This window comes from Salarias fasciatus, chromosome 20, assembly GCF_902148845.1.
Source record: "Salarias fasciatus chromosome 20, fSalaFa1.1, whole genome shotgun sequence".
NCBI lineage: Eukaryota > Metazoa > Chordata > Actinopteri > Blenniiformes > Blenniidae > Salarias > Salarias fasciatus.
In genome coordinates this window covers 11,625,695-11,641,960 of record NC_043764.1, presented here as the reverse complement: position 1 = coordinate 11,641,960, position 16,266 = coordinate 11,625,695, and the positions used below count along the sequence as shown (strand labels likewise).

The 16,266-nt window shown below is 42.8% G+C and overlaps 3 protein-coding genes across 3 annotated transcripts; 2 read left to right on the top strand and 1 right to left on the bottom strand.

Annotated features, from left to right (window-relative positions):
• The first annotated feature begins 1,145 nt into the window (after positions 1-1,145).
• On the top strand, positions 1,146-8,542 carry pink1 (PTEN induced kinase 1). The gene is made up of 8 exons (XM_030119173.1): positions 1,146-1,600; positions 4,008-4,277; positions 4,364-4,467; positions 4,565-4,747; positions 4,905-5,068; positions 5,173-5,300; positions 5,787-6,017; positions 7,325-8,542. Exons 1-8 carry the CDS (start codon positions 1,244-1,246, stop codon positions 7,607-7,609), a joined length of 1,722 nt encoding a protein of 573 aa, XP_029975033.1. The 5' UTR covers positions 1,146-1,243; the 3' UTR covers positions 7,610-8,542.
• Positions 8,543-8,702: 160 nt separating this feature from the next.
• Positions 8,703-11,323, bottom strand: LOC115407627 (tubulin alpha-1B chain). Its single transcript, XM_030118042.1, has 4 exons — positions 11,218-11,323; positions 10,096-10,318; positions 9,866-10,014; positions 8,703-9,769 (listed from the first exon to the last, which is right to left on the bottom strand). The coding sequence occupies exons 1-4, from the start codon at positions 11,218-11,220 to the stop codon at positions 8,789-8,791; spliced, it is 1,356 nt and encodes a 451-aa protein (XP_029973902.1). The 5' UTR covers positions 11,221-11,323; the 3' UTR covers positions 8,703-8,788.
• Positions 11,324-12,843: 1,520 nt separating this feature from the next.
• Positions 12,844-15,856, top strand: agmat (agmatinase (putative)). The gene is made up of 7 exons (XM_030118710.1): positions 12,844-13,152; positions 14,216-14,418; positions 14,611-14,659; positions 14,834-15,029; positions 15,097-15,276; positions 15,356-15,440; positions 15,511-15,856. Exons 1-7 carry the CDS (start codon positions 12,866-12,868, stop codon positions 15,582-15,584), a joined length of 1,074 nt encoding a protein of 357 aa, XP_029974570.1. The 5' UTR covers positions 12,844-12,865; the 3' UTR covers positions 15,585-15,856.
• Positions 15,857-16,266: the final 410 nt, after the last annotated feature.

Below are 16,266 nucleotides of genomic sequence, written 5' to 3'. Positions count from 1 at the left end.
GGATGAACAGCTCCGTCTCACCAAGGTGCCGCTGATTAAAAAAAATCCCCCCGCAGCTGTCAGAGCTGGATGAATATATGTCTGTGAAATATATTCACTATATATGACAGTGAAACAGAAAAGCCAGAGCTCTAAACTCAGCTGTGCAGAAAGTGATGGTTAATCCTGTCGCTCCTGGATGAACTGGATCCTCCATTCAGACCCAAACTCCGATCTAATATCTGCAACTCCGCCAGTCCTGCAATAATCCCAATGTTTTAATTAATCTCCGTTATTAACCATCACGGAAGAATGGGGAAGAAAAAAATAATAATAAAAGAAAAAAAAAAACTTTCCACTGATTCCGTGCCCTCAGAGACAGAGCGGACTATAATGAAACTTTCCTAATCAACGTATTTTTACTCTGATTTAAACTATCAAATCTGTGGACATAAAGAAGGATTTAAGATATTTGATTATTTAAAAAAGATTTTAAAAAGTTGCTTTTATTTGACACGGTCTGCTAATAACTTTATTCTACTGCTGCACTCGGGACTGAAAAGTAAAAAAAAAAACACACACACAAACAGATTAGCTAATAAGCTGAATTATTATTAAATGTAAATTACAATAAAATGATCTGAAACTATGTTTCCCTCTTCTGTACTGGAACATTTAAATTTTCTAACAAGGCGCTGACAGTCCGTGCTCCGTGCGCACGGCGGGTGGGGGTCTGCACTGAAGGAGCGATACCAATGTGAATGAATGAACTGAGGGAACGAATGAGTTCTCCACTTATTATTGAAAGTGGAGATGAATGTAAAAACAGCAATGAAGGGAAACAGCACAAAGTCACGTCGGACGACGTGAGATTTGGAGGAGTGAGGAGCCGATTCTCGGCTGAAGAATCTGCTAGTGTGTGGTCTGCTCCGGAGTGACACCGCACACTAGACGATCAGGAGAGGAAGATCGGGTACGATCTGTCCTCTGCTGTCGTGTAGTGTGTGGTGTCTGAATCGGGGAAGATTGAAAAAATCCTGTAGTGTGTGGCCGGCTTAAGCAGAAGTGCCGACACAAAGCGGAAGTCCCGCCCCTAGGGAAGTGAACGGGCCTGAATAAGGTGACGAAGAAGAAACGTCGCTTGTGCGCATGCGCAGTAGCTGTTTGTTTACACAACACTGTCATTTTCAGAGCAGCGCCGGGGAACGGCTGACTCGCAAACTAGGTCATTAAACAGCTTAACTTACCTTTCACGGGGTAAATTATGTCTGTGAAACATGCTATTAGCCGTGGACTCGAGTTGGGCCGGTCGGTCTTTCAGCTGGGTCTCCTAAAATCTGCTGGCCGAGTCGCAGCAAAGCTCCGAGCTGACCGCCTCCGTGTGGGCCCGTCGGTCCGCACCGTTCAGCCTCAGGCTTTCCTGCCGTCTCGGTACCGCTACTACCGCACCTCTCTGAAGGGCCTGGCAGCTCAGCTCCAGTCCGCCAGCTTCAGGAGGAGATTCATCGGCGGATCCCCTCGTAACAGAGCCGTGTTTCTGGCTTTCGGACTCGGCGTGGGTCTCATCGAGCAACAGCTTGAGGATGACAGAAAGAGTGCAGCAACGTGTCAGGAGATCCAGGTACAGTCTGACCTCCATAACCCGTGCAAACACACTTCTACTCAGCAAAGTGATGACTTTTCAACTCTCTGCAGTCATATCTATTATTATTACGATCGATTTTCTATCGGTTTCAGTGCTGCTGCTTTTACAGTCCCTACGTTCAAGTAAATTTATTGTAGTTTGTAAATTAAACAAAAAAAAATCCTGCTGTGCAAACAAAACTACTCAAAGCTGCTCAACAGTTACATTTTAATTAGATGTAATTTTATTCTCAGTAGTATGCGTTTGAGTAAATCCATCTGCATGGAATACCTTATTTCAAAGCAACTTTGAGAGAACTGAGGTTGAGTTGGGTTTTGATAAGGGCTGTAGCGATACACTCATTTGACGATACGATACGATACACAATATTCAGCTCACAATATGATATATATCACGATTTTCGGCCAGCGATATGATCCAATACGATTCGATGCAACTCGATACGATTTGTTAAACTAACATCATTTTCTGCAAGATTTTCAGGGGAAAGTGTGATTTTGGTGACATCTTGTTACTGTTCCATTGACTTGGATTGATTTAACCGAACTGAAAAAAGAATGCATCAAATACACAATATATGGCTCTGACTAGGCAGAGAGAGGCTTGCAAATGCTGCACAAAGGGAATCAAAGACGTGGCGAGAAAATTTATTTTTTATTGAAACAGTGCAAACTGTGGCTTGCAAGCCTTTGTGAGGTAAATAAAGTGCAACAGCATTCCAGTGCACATTGAAAATTGCAGCAAGTGGCCTGTTCTGAACAGTTTCTTTTACAGTTTTTTTTAACTTCACATTTAACATCTGAGGGTATCCCTCTAGCCACCCAGTTAGTAAACATAGTACCTTGGTTACTCTTAAAACAGCCAATAATTCAAGTAACAACGTGCCATTTGAACACATTTAACTCACTGGTAACGTTTGAGGTGCACCCGTAGGTTCGTTGTATTTCCTGAGTATTTGACGTTTGTGTGACACAGCTTGCAAACCGCAAAATTTTTGTCCAAATCAACACTTTCTTTCTTCTTTTTAAAACCAAAGTACTCCCACACATCTGATTTAAGACACGGCGGCGCTGGAGTTAAATTCTCTGCCATTTTCTCGATCCTTCTTGCTCTTTCTTCTTCTGTGGGTAACTTACTAGAAGTGCTACAGCGACACCAGTGGCTGGCTGACCTAATTGCTCTTCCTGCAAAGCAGACGGAGCAGAGTGCCGGACAGAACAAGCGGGATGAGACTTAATCCATCGATACTTGCGGCTGAAAGATCGATACTTTCTGGCGAAAAAAAATATCAATTTATATCACAGAATCGATAAAATTGCCCAGCCTTAGTTTTGATATGAAACTACTATCATTACATGCTTAGGCATGGTTCTGGCTCGTTTTTACAAGAGATTCATGCAAATTTTTAGGACATTTAGTGATTTCGTTGTTCTATAACTACGTTCCATTTAGTGACATATAAGTGGTCAGAATGGTATGAATTTTATTGACAATTTGGACAAATCATGCAAATTGTCCCTTTTCCCCCACTTTTGCCAGACCACAAAATGAACCAAGCAATGGTCTTCAACAGATGGTACACAACCCTCAAAGGGACCAGCCAATGCTGAAAATGCACAGGAGGCATAAAAAATTGTTTGCCTTTTGCAATACCATATCCATAAGTGGGGGTTCTCCTCACTCGTGTGCAAGAAAAACAAATACCGAGCAGGACTGCAGCATAAGGATCCTTTGCCAAGCAAGCTCCATCCACCCACCCACTGAGAAGTTGTCTTTCATGAATAAGTTAGACATTTATGTGGGCGTAGCACTAAGTGCCATCAACATATGTTTAGAAGATTCACTGGCTATGTAGATCTGTGCTAAAAAAAAAAAAAAAAACCTTAGTATGTAAGATAACACTTATGTTGATCAGTGCCATAGTTTCTACATTTATTTTTAAAATCAAAACATCAATCCAAATGGCTTGCATGCTTTGTTATTTTGCAGCTGGTAAACAGTGTTGTGATCGGTATCAGTTGACAAGGAGTGTTTCTAAATGTCTGTGTCAGAGTGTCTGTCAGGGCCATCCCACTTCCCTTTACACATGCTTAAAATTAAAAACATGACTATGTCATCAGGTGTATTATTTGAACGCATAATATCAAGATACATTTGTACATGGTACCAAGCCTAGTGTAATTTGAAACAGTTGAATATACATTGTGTACTCTTTTATCAATAATAGAGCCTCCACTTTCATTTTAAGTTTCCTTTTTGTGAACGTTGTTTCTGATCCCAGTGCAGAGACTGGTCGGTCTGTAGTCCTTCAGCCTTGGGAAGATAGGGATTTTGCACACACCTACTTTTTTCTTTCTTAAATATAATTTCTTTTTATTTGCAGGCCGTATTTAGTAAGAGAAAATTCCAGACTCCACTCAAACCGTTCACCTCTGGATATAAACTGGAAGATTACATTATTGGGAACCAGATAGGGAAAGGCTCCAATGCGGCTGTGTACGAGGCCGCGGCTCAGTTTGCCCCCCCAAAGGATGCCGACAGCCCCGCGGTACAGATGAGAGAAGATGAAGAGGAGAGTCAGAGGACTCCATCGCTGACATGCTGCTCACTGAGAAACTTCCCCATGGCCATCAAGATGATGTGGAACTTTGGGGTTGGTATTCAGTGGCTAATTTTCACAGTATTTTATATTTAATATCACCCTTTAAATCCTTTGTTTTCATGCTTGTTTGTTTGCAGGCGGGGTCATCAAGTGAGGCAATATTGAAATCCATGTCACAGGAGCTTGTGCCTGCAGGCCCTCTAGCATTAAAGAAGGAAACCGAACAAGTTACTCTGGATGGGTAAGTATTGAGTGGCCAGTGTTTTGATTCCTGTCCTACATTCCTGACAGGAGGACTGGAAACATCCTTCAACATTTATTATCCTCTTTATATGCAGACATTTTGGAGTTGTGCCCAGACGGGTGTCGGCTCACCCCAATGTGATTCGGGTGTACCGGGCTTTCACAGCAGACGTCCCCTTGCTACCAGGAGCCCAGGAAGAGTATCCAGATGTTCTCCCAGCCAGGCTCAACCCGGAAGGCCTGGGCAACAACCGCACGCTTTTCCTTGTTATGAAAAAGTGAGATCAGTCGTCTCTCAAAATCTTACTTAATGTCATTTAGAAAGTTTTGTAAATAAATCTCACTTCCTCTATCAGTCAATTTTCCTTTTGTATTGTGAAGCTGTTCTAAATGAATTATCTAGTCATTAAAAATTTGTAATTTCCTGTCCCACAGTTATCCCTGCACACTTCGACAGTACCTTGAGGTGTCGGCACCGAACCGCAAGCAGGGCTCCCTGATGGTGCTGCAGCTCCTCGAGGGAGTCGATCATCTGTGCAGGCAGGGTGTCGCTCACAGGGATCTCAAATCAGACAACGTGCTGTTGGAGTTTGACTCTGGTTAGTGCAACTAAACACAGCTTCAACAGAACCCCTTCCAATGTTAACCTAACGTATGTTTCTTAGTCCTGATGTGTACTTGTTTGTTTTTTTTTTCATGGCAGATGGTTGCCCTCGTTTAGTGATCACTGACTTTGGCTGCTGCCTGGCCCAGAGTGACTCCAGTTTACAGCTGCCCTTCAACAGTGTGTGGGTCAGCCGAGGGGGAAATGCCTCCCTTATGGCTCCTGAGGTAATCTTAAATAGATCTTTGCCTAATGCAGTCCAACTGTTGCTGAGCTATTTATTATTGGCCACAGTTACCCTCTTGAATTGACTCAGCTGTCAATAAAATAGAAGAGTGCATTCTGAAGGCAGATTGTAATAGAGGATTGAATCATGCATCTTTGTACAGGGCTGTATGAATCACAGGGAGCAATTTAATGTGTGGTTGTGAGATATTTTAGATTTGTTTTTTTATAATTGCAGAGTTTAAACTGTTTACAGAGTTCTCTACATACATTACAATGGAAATAGACTCCTCTGTGTTTGTAGCCAGATGAGCTATAGCTCACATTACAGCCATAAAAATACTCAGTGTTTTTCCTCCTTAGTTGTGCTTTGAAATGAGTCATGATGTTAAATAAAAATCGAAATATGCACATTTAATATTTTCACAAATAACCACAGTGAAGCGCTGAATGAAATCATAAACGTTTGTCTCTGTTTCTGCCTGAAGGTGGCCACTGCAGTTCCAGGATCTGGTGTGGTGATCGACTACAGCAAGGCCGACGCCTGGGCGGTGGGGGCCATTTCCTACGAGATATTCGGACAGCAGAACCCATTCTACCGTAAAGTGGGACTCGAGAGCAGGAACTATCAGGAGAAGCAGCTCCCTCGTCTCCCGTCCAGTGTTCCAGCTGATGTGCAGTTAGTGGTTCGATTACTCCTCAGGAGGAACCCCAGCAAGGTTAGTTTGAACACGACAACAGTTTTCCAAGACGGGTATGGCTGAGCTTCTTATTAATTTCATCCAGTGTTAAACGTCAAACTTTCCAGGCTCATTAAGTGGAACTTCAATGCATTAAACAGCTACTGTGCGAAGATTTAATCATATTTTTTTAGTGTAAAACATTTATTTCATGACTTTTCAGTAAATGTAGAGGGGATGTTGCAGAAAGGGTTTATTTCTACTGGAGGTAGAGGCTGCATTCACAAAATAAAAGTGAGAATGGTCCAAATCTGACTTTTTTGTTGTTGTCAGATTTGTGATCCATTGATGACTTTTTAATGATGGTGCAATCTGAAAAGCACAAGTCTGTGTAGGTTTTTACAAGACACCTTCAAAAGTGGCTCAGAATCACACATTTCAAAGCCAAATGTATCTGAACAGTCTTGTCATGTTTAATCCAACTTTGTATTGCTGAGAAATCCTGTACCTTGAAGTTAAGGTCATTTCGAGGGCTAGAAACTGCTTTAAAACCATTTATGTTTACAGGATGGTCTCTAATGATAACTTACACAAAGTTTATGCAAAAACCATTAAAGATTGGTTTTTTTTTTCAAACTTGCCGATAAATATTTTGTTGTAATTTCATCACCGTATATTCTAAGTTTTATTATAACAAATTATTAAAGTTGAAGACATGAAGTTGTTATAAATTAATGGATTTCACTTATATGTCACCTTTTTCTGACCCAGCAGTCCCCAAATTGCTTTTCAGTGTTCGTCACACTGCTGCTGCTCAGAGTGGAGGATTTGGGAGAACGACTTTAAGTTTGAGCAGAGGTTTAAAACAGGGATAGTCTTCAATCCACAGGCTGTAAAGTGTGGAGAGGACTTTTCCAATCAGTGGGAAGTCAAAGGGAAAGTGAGCTCAGTGGGGATTTGTCTTAACTTTCTTAAAACAAAAACAAAAAAAACAACCTACAATGACGTTTTTGAGTTCCCACCCTTCTCTCGACCTTTGAAATGCTAAAATAGAGTATAACTTCTTCCTTGAATTAACCTGTAGGTTTTGAGCACTCAGGAAGGCAAATACAAATGAGGCGAATGGACCTAATGACGCCCTTATTCATGTTTTTAGAACCCATTTTACTGCGCCTCTGTGTTTCAGAAGCTGAAGTGACTATTTTGCACATCAGTTTTTTGATGTAGTGGCATTCTCTCTCCTATAGTTTCCACCACATTATGTGAGAAGTTTGGAGTTTAATGCCACATATATGTTCTCATAATTCTCAACCTTCCCTCTCGTCTTTGTGGTTGTGACCCTGCAGCGCCCCAGTGCTCGAGTGGCTGCCAACATGCTACATCTCAGCCTCTGGGGTCGCAGAGCTCTGGCCAACCAGGACAGCGCTGGCATGAAGAAGCTTGCTGATTGGTTGCTGTGCCAGTCCGCTCTGGTTCTCCTGAAGGGCTGCAGTGGGCCCAGGGGGAACCGGGTGGAGGCGGAGCTTCAGAGGAGCTTCCTGGCCAATCTGGACCTGGAGGACCTGCGCACCGCTGTAGGTTTCCTCCTGTATGGGAGGGAGCAGCGCCAAGCCTGCGTGCTGTCTGTCTAAATTCACCCAAACACATGAGTTTAAAGGGATTACTTTGGAGCTTCAGGTTTAAACGTCAAATACAGTTTATCTGTAGTTTGTTTAATCCTAATAGTAACATCTAATTGCTGTGTAGTGAAGCAAAAGTGTCACACTTCTACGCTGTAATGCACCTTTGACTGCTACTTTGTACTTTATATGACCCAAGTAGATCAAATTGCCTTCATGAGGTATTTTAAGGTGTAAGATATTTACTCACTCAAGGTATTTACTCACCGTCTACTTTATCAAACCCATGTTGTCTGCATTTCTCTGAATGTGTTTTACTGAAGGGTCAAGATAACAACAGGAGTTCAAACAAAATTCTTTCTTCTAAAATTTTGATGTGCACTGCAGACAACGACAGATTTTCCTATAACTGTGGATAACTAGTTCTGCTCAATGAAAGCCAATATTTCAAACACTAGTATATTGTATTGGATTAACTCCACTGTGCAGAGTGGTAAAGCTTTACAATTCATTGAAATAGCAGGTTAAACAGATTAAAGCTGGTGATTATGAGGTGGGATGTGGCAATTAAATTTATATGGATTTATGATGCAGAGTATTGAATGAAAATGAAGGTTGGGATGTTTTTCTTGTTTGCACTTTATGTCCACGTTGGCACTTTTTCTGAGCCACTATATGGCTTGCTGTGTTTGTCGTCATATGTGACATCTATCATACTACTTGTAATATATGGGTTTTAAGTCTGTTGCTTCATCATAGTTTGCCGATAAAACTAGTCAAATAAATCTACCACTTCCATCTTTATAAGCAGTGACGTCAGTTGGGGACACGAGACTAGGTGCGGTGTGTGTTTGTAATGTGTACATATGATACTAGAGATTGAAATATTTTGGTTATATGCAGGAATTTATGCAGTGTTTCACAATAAAAGTGAAGACCGACAGAGTTGTGAATGTCGTCTTTCTTTCAGAAATGTCATCAAGTGAATATAAGTAGAGTGGAGCCACAACAAATGACACAAAGCAAGGTTTGGATAAATGGCACACAAACAGTTTCACATTTGTTGCATTTTATTTAAGACAGAGCCAAACTTGTGCTTGAGTGATTTTCACTTTTAACAAAGTTAAACCGTTTGGAATGTATTAAGAACACAATGGACTTCTTGTGTAGCTTTACCCTGTTTGTTCCCCTTTAATACTCCTCTCCTTCCTCCTCTCCCTCACCCTCAATGGAGTCGACGCCGACCTCCTCGTAATCCTTCTCCAGAGCGGCCATGTCCTCTCTGGCCTCGGAGAACTCTCCCTCCTCCATACCCTCACCCACGTACCAGTGCACAAAGGCACGCTTGGCGTACATCAGGTCAAACTTGTGGTCAAGCCGAGCCCAGGCCTCTGCGATGGCAGTGGTGTTGCTCAGCATGCACACAGCCCTCTGCACCTTAGCCAGATCGCCACCAGGAACCACAGTGGGGGGCTGGTAGTTGATGCCCACCTTGAAGCCAGTTGGGCACCAGTCCACAAACTGGATGGAGCGTTTGGTTTTGATGGTGGCGATGGCGGCGTTCACGTCTTTGGGCACCACGTCACCACGGTACAACAGGCAGCAAGCCATGTATTTGCCGTGGCGGGGGTCGCATTTCACCATCTGATTGGCTGGCTCGAAGCAGGCGTTGGTGATCTCAGCCACTGAGAGCTGCTCGTGGTAAGCTTTCTCAGCGGAGATGACAGGGGCGTAGGTGGCCAGAGGGAAGTGGATTCGAGGATATGGCACCAAGTTGGTCTGGAACTCGGTCAGATCAACATTAAGGGCACCGTCAAAGCGAAGGGAAGCGGTGATGGAGGACACAATCTGACTGATCAGCCTGTTCAGGTTGGTGTAGGTGGGGCGCTCAATGTCGAGGTTCCTACGACAGATGTCGTAGATGGCCTCGTTATCCACCATGAAGGCACAGTCGGAGTGCTCCAGGGTGGTGTGGGTGGTCAGGATGGAGTTGTAGGGCTCCACCACTGCAGTGGACACCTGGGGAGCTGGGTAGATGGAGAACTCCAGCTTGGACTTCTTTCCGTAGTCGACAGACAGACGCTCCATCAGCAGGGAGGTGAAACCGGAGCCGGTGCCACCACCGAAGCTGTGGAAGACCAGGAAGCCCTGAAGACCAGTGCACTGGTCAGCCTGAGGACCGAGGCAGAGAGTTAATTACATGAAGTGAAATTTTTACAATTTTGTTTCCTTTCCAATGCGTCTTCCACTTTGAAGAGGCATACCCACCAGTTTACGGATCCTGTCCAGAACCAGGTCAATGATCTCTTTGCCGATGGTGTAGTGTCCACGGGCGTAGTTGTTGGCTGCATCCTCCTTGCCAGTGATCAGCTGCTCAGGGTGGAAGAGCTGACGGTAGGTCCCAGTGCGCACCTCATCTGAAAAAGGCAGATTAATACGATAAAACTAAAAGGTTCAATCATAAGGCTACAATAATGTCTGCGCTTGTGAGAGTTTACCGATGACAGTGGGCTCCAGGTCCACAAACACAGCTCTGGGGACGTGCTTTCCAGCTCCGGTCTCACTGAAGAAGGTGTTGAAGGAGTCGTCTCCACCACCAATGGCCTTGTCGCTCGGCATCTGTCCATCAGGCTGGATCCCATGCTCCAGGCAGTACAGCTCCCAGCAGGCATTTCCAATCTGGACTCCAGCCTGACCCACGTGGATGGAGATGCACTCACGCTGGGGTTAGGGGAGAGAAGATTGAGAATAAACAGTCTTGCACATGAATCAAAGATTTAAAGACATGGTTTTAAATTACAAGGAATAAACACATTTGCCAAAGCTTTATATGGAACATTTTCTTTTACACAATAACAAAATGAAACACATCGAGTGAATCTCCCTCAGTGTATGAAAGGCATTTATGATTAGATCATCTAATTTTAATGACAGTATGTCTGACCGATGCTCAGTCAACGGAGGCTGAGGCATTTCGTGCTGCGACACAAAACTGACTTGCGCAAAGGATTACTGTAGAGAAAGGATTATCTAGGTCAGACATGTTGCAGTGTGCTGTCTCTTTAAAAAGCCATATTCAGATTTTGCTCTGATTTTTTGTGCATGATTTAGGCTCAGCATGATTTAGTATTACAAAATATGCACGACATATGTTTATATGGTTTGGCTTTATGCAGAAGAGGAAATTAGTAACGCGTTACAAAATATGAGAATATTTTCAGAGAGCAGTCATTTGTGTGGCAACAATGCAATAATAGGTTACTCAATCAGGCTGACAATCTGGCAGCCAAATAAATGGGAAAACAACGGTCAAGCTAAATGCATGTAAGCTGATTTCGACGTTGAGTTTTTATCTAAAGAGGATTAGTCGTGAGCATTGCAGGCATGCATACCCTGAGCACAATCCAAGCAATTTGTCGACGTTTCCTCTATTGTATGCATTGATAAATAAACAATTTATGCGGATACCAAGCTTCATAAAAAATAGAATACAAGAAAACGCAGCACTGAAAAAAAAATACCAAAAAATGCAGTGATTTATTGACGTATTAGAGACTGGACAGTCGAAATATTACACGCAGAATTACAACACTGAAAATAAGATTAAAAGTCGTGCTCACCATGATGGCTTGTCGATATTATGCAATGTAATGAGACAAGTCTGAGGAGTGCAGCGGCTGAAGCGCGCGGTGTCTGGAGCGGCTCTGACGCAACTGCAGCGCGCGCCGCGCGGAGGTCAGGTGAAGCGCTCGCACTGAAAACTTCTCTCCATCCGCCGCCTCGCGCTCAGCGGCAGCCCCCGCTGTGAGATATAGACCCTCCACAGGAAGGCTGCGAGCCACAATATAAACATGTAAATAGTTCAAAAATGAACGGTGAGAAAATTCAACATGTCTAAATACGCAAGGCTGCATATCTGGTATTTTCCCGAATTTCTTCCAGAACATTTTACTGTAAATTGAATAGAATATGAGATTGCAACACACACGCAAAGCTTGGTGCTGCTGTTACGTTTTGCTTTACTTAAACAGAGTATCTGACTGATGTTTTTAATTTTAAACAACGGGAGGCGAGTTAATAATGAAATCTAAAGATTGTATACCTAATCTGTACGGAAATGAAAAGCATATCTGATTGTAGTTTTAAAACCTTCATAAAAAAAGTATTCTCCTATCTGATTTCATTAATTTCTTATGACATTCGTGACACAGCTGCTTTTTAATTTGAGCCATGCAGGTCATCAGTCTGCAGGATAGTTTGATGCTTTCCTCTCCACGCATGATATTGTGACCTTCCACCACAAGAGGGAGCAGTAAGTGTGTGATTTTCACTGCGTGACTGCAAAATCAAAAACACAAGAACAGCAGTTTAATGTTATGAACCGCAGTGCAATATTGTTTTTGTTTATTTGCTTGCTTGACTTTTCATCAGTATTCTTCTCATCTGTAAGGTCTGTAATGACTATGAGGGACTGATAGCACTACCGCAGTTTTTATATGAAGAATGCAAGATACTTCCATATGTGCATGTATATTCCACAGTCAATCATTTCACGCCTGTGAAATACAAACTAGTTGAGTACCTCAAGAAGCTCACTGAGAGAAGGGCAAGGGTTTTCAGCATTGTCAAAAAAGCAAGGGTGGCTACTTTGAGGAATGTAAAACATAAAACACACTTTGGGTTGTTTCACACTTTTTTGTTTACTTCATTATTTCACGTGTGCTCATTCATAGCTTTAATGCCATCACACAGAATCTGCAGTGTAAATAGTCAAGAAAAAAAATACACTAAATGGGAAGGTGTCCAAACATTTGACAGGTAGTAGAGCTGTCTTCTTGCTTTTTACTTACTTTTAATTAATGAAGGCATCTGTAGAGATATGAGTATGTTTTGCGTGTTTGTGTTTTTAAGCTGCTAAAATAAATCCATTTCCTTGGAAATGATAAAATTCTACCGAACCTGTTCTCCAAGTCTGCGCCTGAGTTTGTGAATGTTGCCTTCAAGAACTCAAACCATTTTCGTAACTTAGAAAATCATAAGCATAATCCATGAAAGATGTAAACAAATGTATCCACTTTTTAATACAATGCAAATATTGTGGCTAGAATAAAATGGCCAAAATGTTTTAACCACTGTGTACTCGTGCTTCGGATTTCTTAACTGAGACAATTAGTGCCCTAACGTGGGTGTTAAATATCCCGAGCTTCAGTGAACGCATCGTGCGGGTAGTCGGGTTCAGAGTACTCAGGTCCGCCTCAGAACTCAACCATGTTCAGACTCAGGGGAAACTTAAGACGCGCCGCTTTTGCGGACTTCTTTTCACCTGCAAACCAAACAGCGGTTTCCCTCAGGGCCCGGCAGTTTCCGGACAAACAGCCAAAGAGACAGTCCTCGGGAAAACGCTTCAATGTTCCTCATAGCGCCGAGTTCGTTGCGCGGGTGTCGGGGATCCCCACCATGGCCAGGTTACCATATCAGGACTCCGCAGACGGACTGGACGCAGCCTTTATTGGAGTCCCCATCGACACCGGGACCTCCAACAGGCCTGGGGCAAGGTGGGGAGCTTCTCTTGTCAATTACCTTTCTTCTCATTTTCATTGCATCATTGTGTTGTCAAAACATTAAAAGATCGGCGGATTTAGTATAAATAGTCCAAAATCCATTGGTAATGTCAGAGAGAGTTGTCAGACTGGGTCAAAATTCTAAAAAGGGAACAGTACAGGTGTGCAGGACACCTGCCAGCGCGTGGAACCGTGAAGCTGATGGGTTCCAGCTGCAGAAGACCTCACCAGCTGCAACAAATGCCACCTAAGAACAGAAGACTGAGGCTACACTTTTGACCTGCTCATTGCAATTGTACAATAGAAGATTGGAAAAAAAAAGTTTCCTTGTCTGATGAGTCTCAATTTCTGCTACAAAATTTTTGCTGACCATGTCCTCTCCTTTATGAGCAAAGTGCACCACACTGCTGCAGAAGCAGGGTGACACATCCAGCACCTCTGGGATACTGATGGAGCATTGGCATCGACTTCATGGATGTGCAACCAACAAATCTGCAGCAACGCTTCCATGCTGTCCTGTTAATGTGGATCATAAGCTCTTCGTCTTCAGCACCTCATTGAATAGATGCAAATAGTAATTATGGAAGTTTTGAGGTCAACAAAGGACCAAGCTGCCATTAGCAAAGTGTATTCAATGAATCTGTGTGAAATTCTCAAGAAAAACTGTGACAGTTTCACACACATTAAGCTGCACAGTGGAGAGGTGGTTAGCACTCTTGCCTTATGGCAAGAGCATACCCCATTTGAGACCAGGTAGGGCTTGAGGGCTTTCTGGATGGGCTTACATTTGCTCCCTGTGTGTGAGGATATTCAGTTTTCAACTAAAGTCCAGAAAACTGCATTTAAAGCTAATGGATGATTCTAGTTTGTCCTGAGATGAACTGGTCCCCTGTCCAGGATGCACTCTAAGTGGAGCTCCAGCAACACTGAGTTTGATAAAGCGGCACAGAAATGTTAGTGCCACACTTGTGAAATCATCCGTGCTGCTTTTAATTTCTTTAAATTACTTCAGCACTGACATCTATAACACCGCACACTTCCTGTACCATCTCCACAGGTTTGGCCCACGCCAGATCAGAGTGGAATCCGCCTTGCTCAGGGCTTACAACAGCGGCACCAGAGCAGCACCGTATGAGTCCGTCATGGTGGCTGATATTGGGGATGTTAATGTGAATTTGTATGACCTGAAGGAAACCTGCAAACGTATCACAGAGGCGTACAGGAAGATCGTGGCGACAGGGTGCATCCCTCTCACAATGGGTGAGTGATGAGGTGAAAATCAGACTTCAAAAAGAAACGCTTTCAGATCCTGTCAGTGTTACCCATAAAATCCACCTACAAAATGTTTCATAACACATCAAAGTGAATGAAGTCTTATCTTCTCAGTTTAATTATTAACTTTCTTGTAGAGGTCAAACATTTATTCACCGGATTAAACTTTGGTGTTTGCAGGTGGTGATCATACAATTACATACCCAATCCTGCAAGCTGTAGCCGAGAAGTATGTATACTTTACTAAATCCTAAATATGCATCATCCATATTAATAGAAGTTGGGATTGTTTATGGAGGCTGCGTCTTTAAAAGGACAGTTATTTTAAAATGCATAGAATGACAGTGAAAAATGTTTGTATCCAGTCTAGAACTCTTTTTCTTGTTGTCCTTTTACTTGTCAGGCACGGCCCAGTGGGGTTGATCCATGTTGATGCTCATGCTGACACCAGTGACGTTGCCTTGGGGGAGAAGATTTGGCACGGGACTCCATTCAGACGCTGTGTCGATGAAGGACTGCTGGACTGCAAGAGGGTGGTGCAGATTGGTTTGAGGGGCTCGGGCTACTCTGCAGATTCATATGAATGGAGCCGTGCACAGGTACGCCGCTTGCAGGCAATGCTGAGATACGCCATGTTTTGCAAACCTTTGTAATATCATTCTTCAGGGCTTCCGCGTGGTCCAGGTGGAAGAGTGTTGGTTCAAATCCCTGGCTCCTCTCATGGCTGAAGTCCGGGCTCAGATGGGCAGCGGTCCTGTGTATCTCAGTTTTGATATCGATGCTCTTGACCCGGGCTTTGCTCCTGGAACAGGAACCCCAGAGATAGCGGGACTCACTCCCATCCAGGTAAATACCATGTGAAACTCTTTCTCTAATTCACTCCCCAAAACTGTAACAGAATTTGTCTTTCTTTGGTTAAATGCAGGGTGTTGAGATTATTCGGGGCTGCCGCGGTCTGAACCTGGTTGGGTGTGATTTGGTGGAGGTGGCTCCAGCTTATGACACGACAGGTACTCTCCATTCAAATGCGACTTGATGTCCAATTTTCATAATTTATTTATTGTTATTTTCCCTCAACAGGAAATACGGCACTGACTGGAGCCAACCTTCTCTTTGAAATGCTGTGCGTCCTCCCAAAAATGAAATACTATTGATAGCAGACCACAGGGAAGAGAACGGGTAGTTTAACCCTCCCACTGTTCGCACACAAATAAATCTATATGATTTAATTTCCTTTTTTCATTTGAATATGCACAAAAACAAATAACAGCAGAACAATTCAATTTGCTAGCATGTCCAAAAAGGAATTTGAAGAAGTTCAGTTTATGAAATTCCACCCATTCTCCAAAATCAAGAACCCTTTTTTTTTTTTTTAACTCTCCCCTATTCAATAAAGAATTCTTCCAAATATGCCGGAACTATTATCTGCTGAAAAGACATATTTTTGTCAAAATATTGTAATGCTTATAATAAAGTATAATTATTGCTGTGGAAGGACAGAACCAACAGTGCTGTCTTCATCTTTATATTATTTAAAATGAATTTGTCTCTTTATAAACTGTTTTATCGATACACACCCCTTGCGTCCACAGTCGGACTGCTGTGTTTTACCCTACATACAGAAATACAAAACAATTGCCTTGTTGCTTTCTGGAATTCTACCGGATCCATTACAAAAACAATTCATGTGATCTTTATTTTATCACAAAGTGTTTTGAGTCACTATGTTACATGAGTCTTTGTATCCATCCACCAGCAATAGTTCTTTAGTATTCTGAAGTGACACACAGCTGCAGCTGACTCCCAAAGCCAAATTCTTCATGTGACTTATTGTAG

Excerpts from the sequence above, each read along its gene's own strand:
- pink1 (XM_030119173.1), top strand. The coding sequence starts at position 1,244 with ATGTCTGTGAAACATGCTATTAGCCGTGGACTCGAGTTGGGCCGGTCG. Across the intron at positions 5,069-5,172 it reads GCTGTTGGAGTTTGACTCTG|ATGGTTGCCCTCGTTTAGTG; the intron begins GTTAGTGCAACT and ends TTTTCATGGCAG. Across the intron at positions 5,301-5,786 it reads CCTCCCTTATGGCTCCTGAG|GTGGCCACTGCAGTTCCAGG; the intron begins GTAATCTTAAAT and ends TTCTGCCTGAAG.
- LOC115407627 (XM_030118042.1), bottom strand. Across the intron at positions 10,015-10,095 it reads CCTGGAGCCCACTGTCATCG|ATGAGGTGCGCACTGGGACC; the intron begins GTAAACTCTCAC and ends TGCCTTTTTCAG. Across the intron at positions 9,770-9,865 it reads TGGACAGGATCCGTAAACTG|GCTGACCAGTGCACTGGTCT; the intron begins GTGGGTATGCCT and ends CTCGGTCCTCAG.
- agmat (XM_030118710.1), top strand. The coding sequence starts at position 12,866 with ATGTTCAGACTCAGGGGAAACTTAAGACGCGCCGCTTTTGCGGACTTC. Across the intron at positions 13,153-14,215 it reads TCCAACAGGCCTGGGGCAAG|GTTTGGCCCACGCCAGATCA; the intron begins GTGGGGAGCTTC and ends CCATCTCCACAG. Across the intron at positions 14,419-14,610 it reads GTGCATCCCTCTCACAATGG|GTGGTGATCATACAATTACA; the intron begins GTGAGTGATGAG and ends TGGTGTTTGCAG.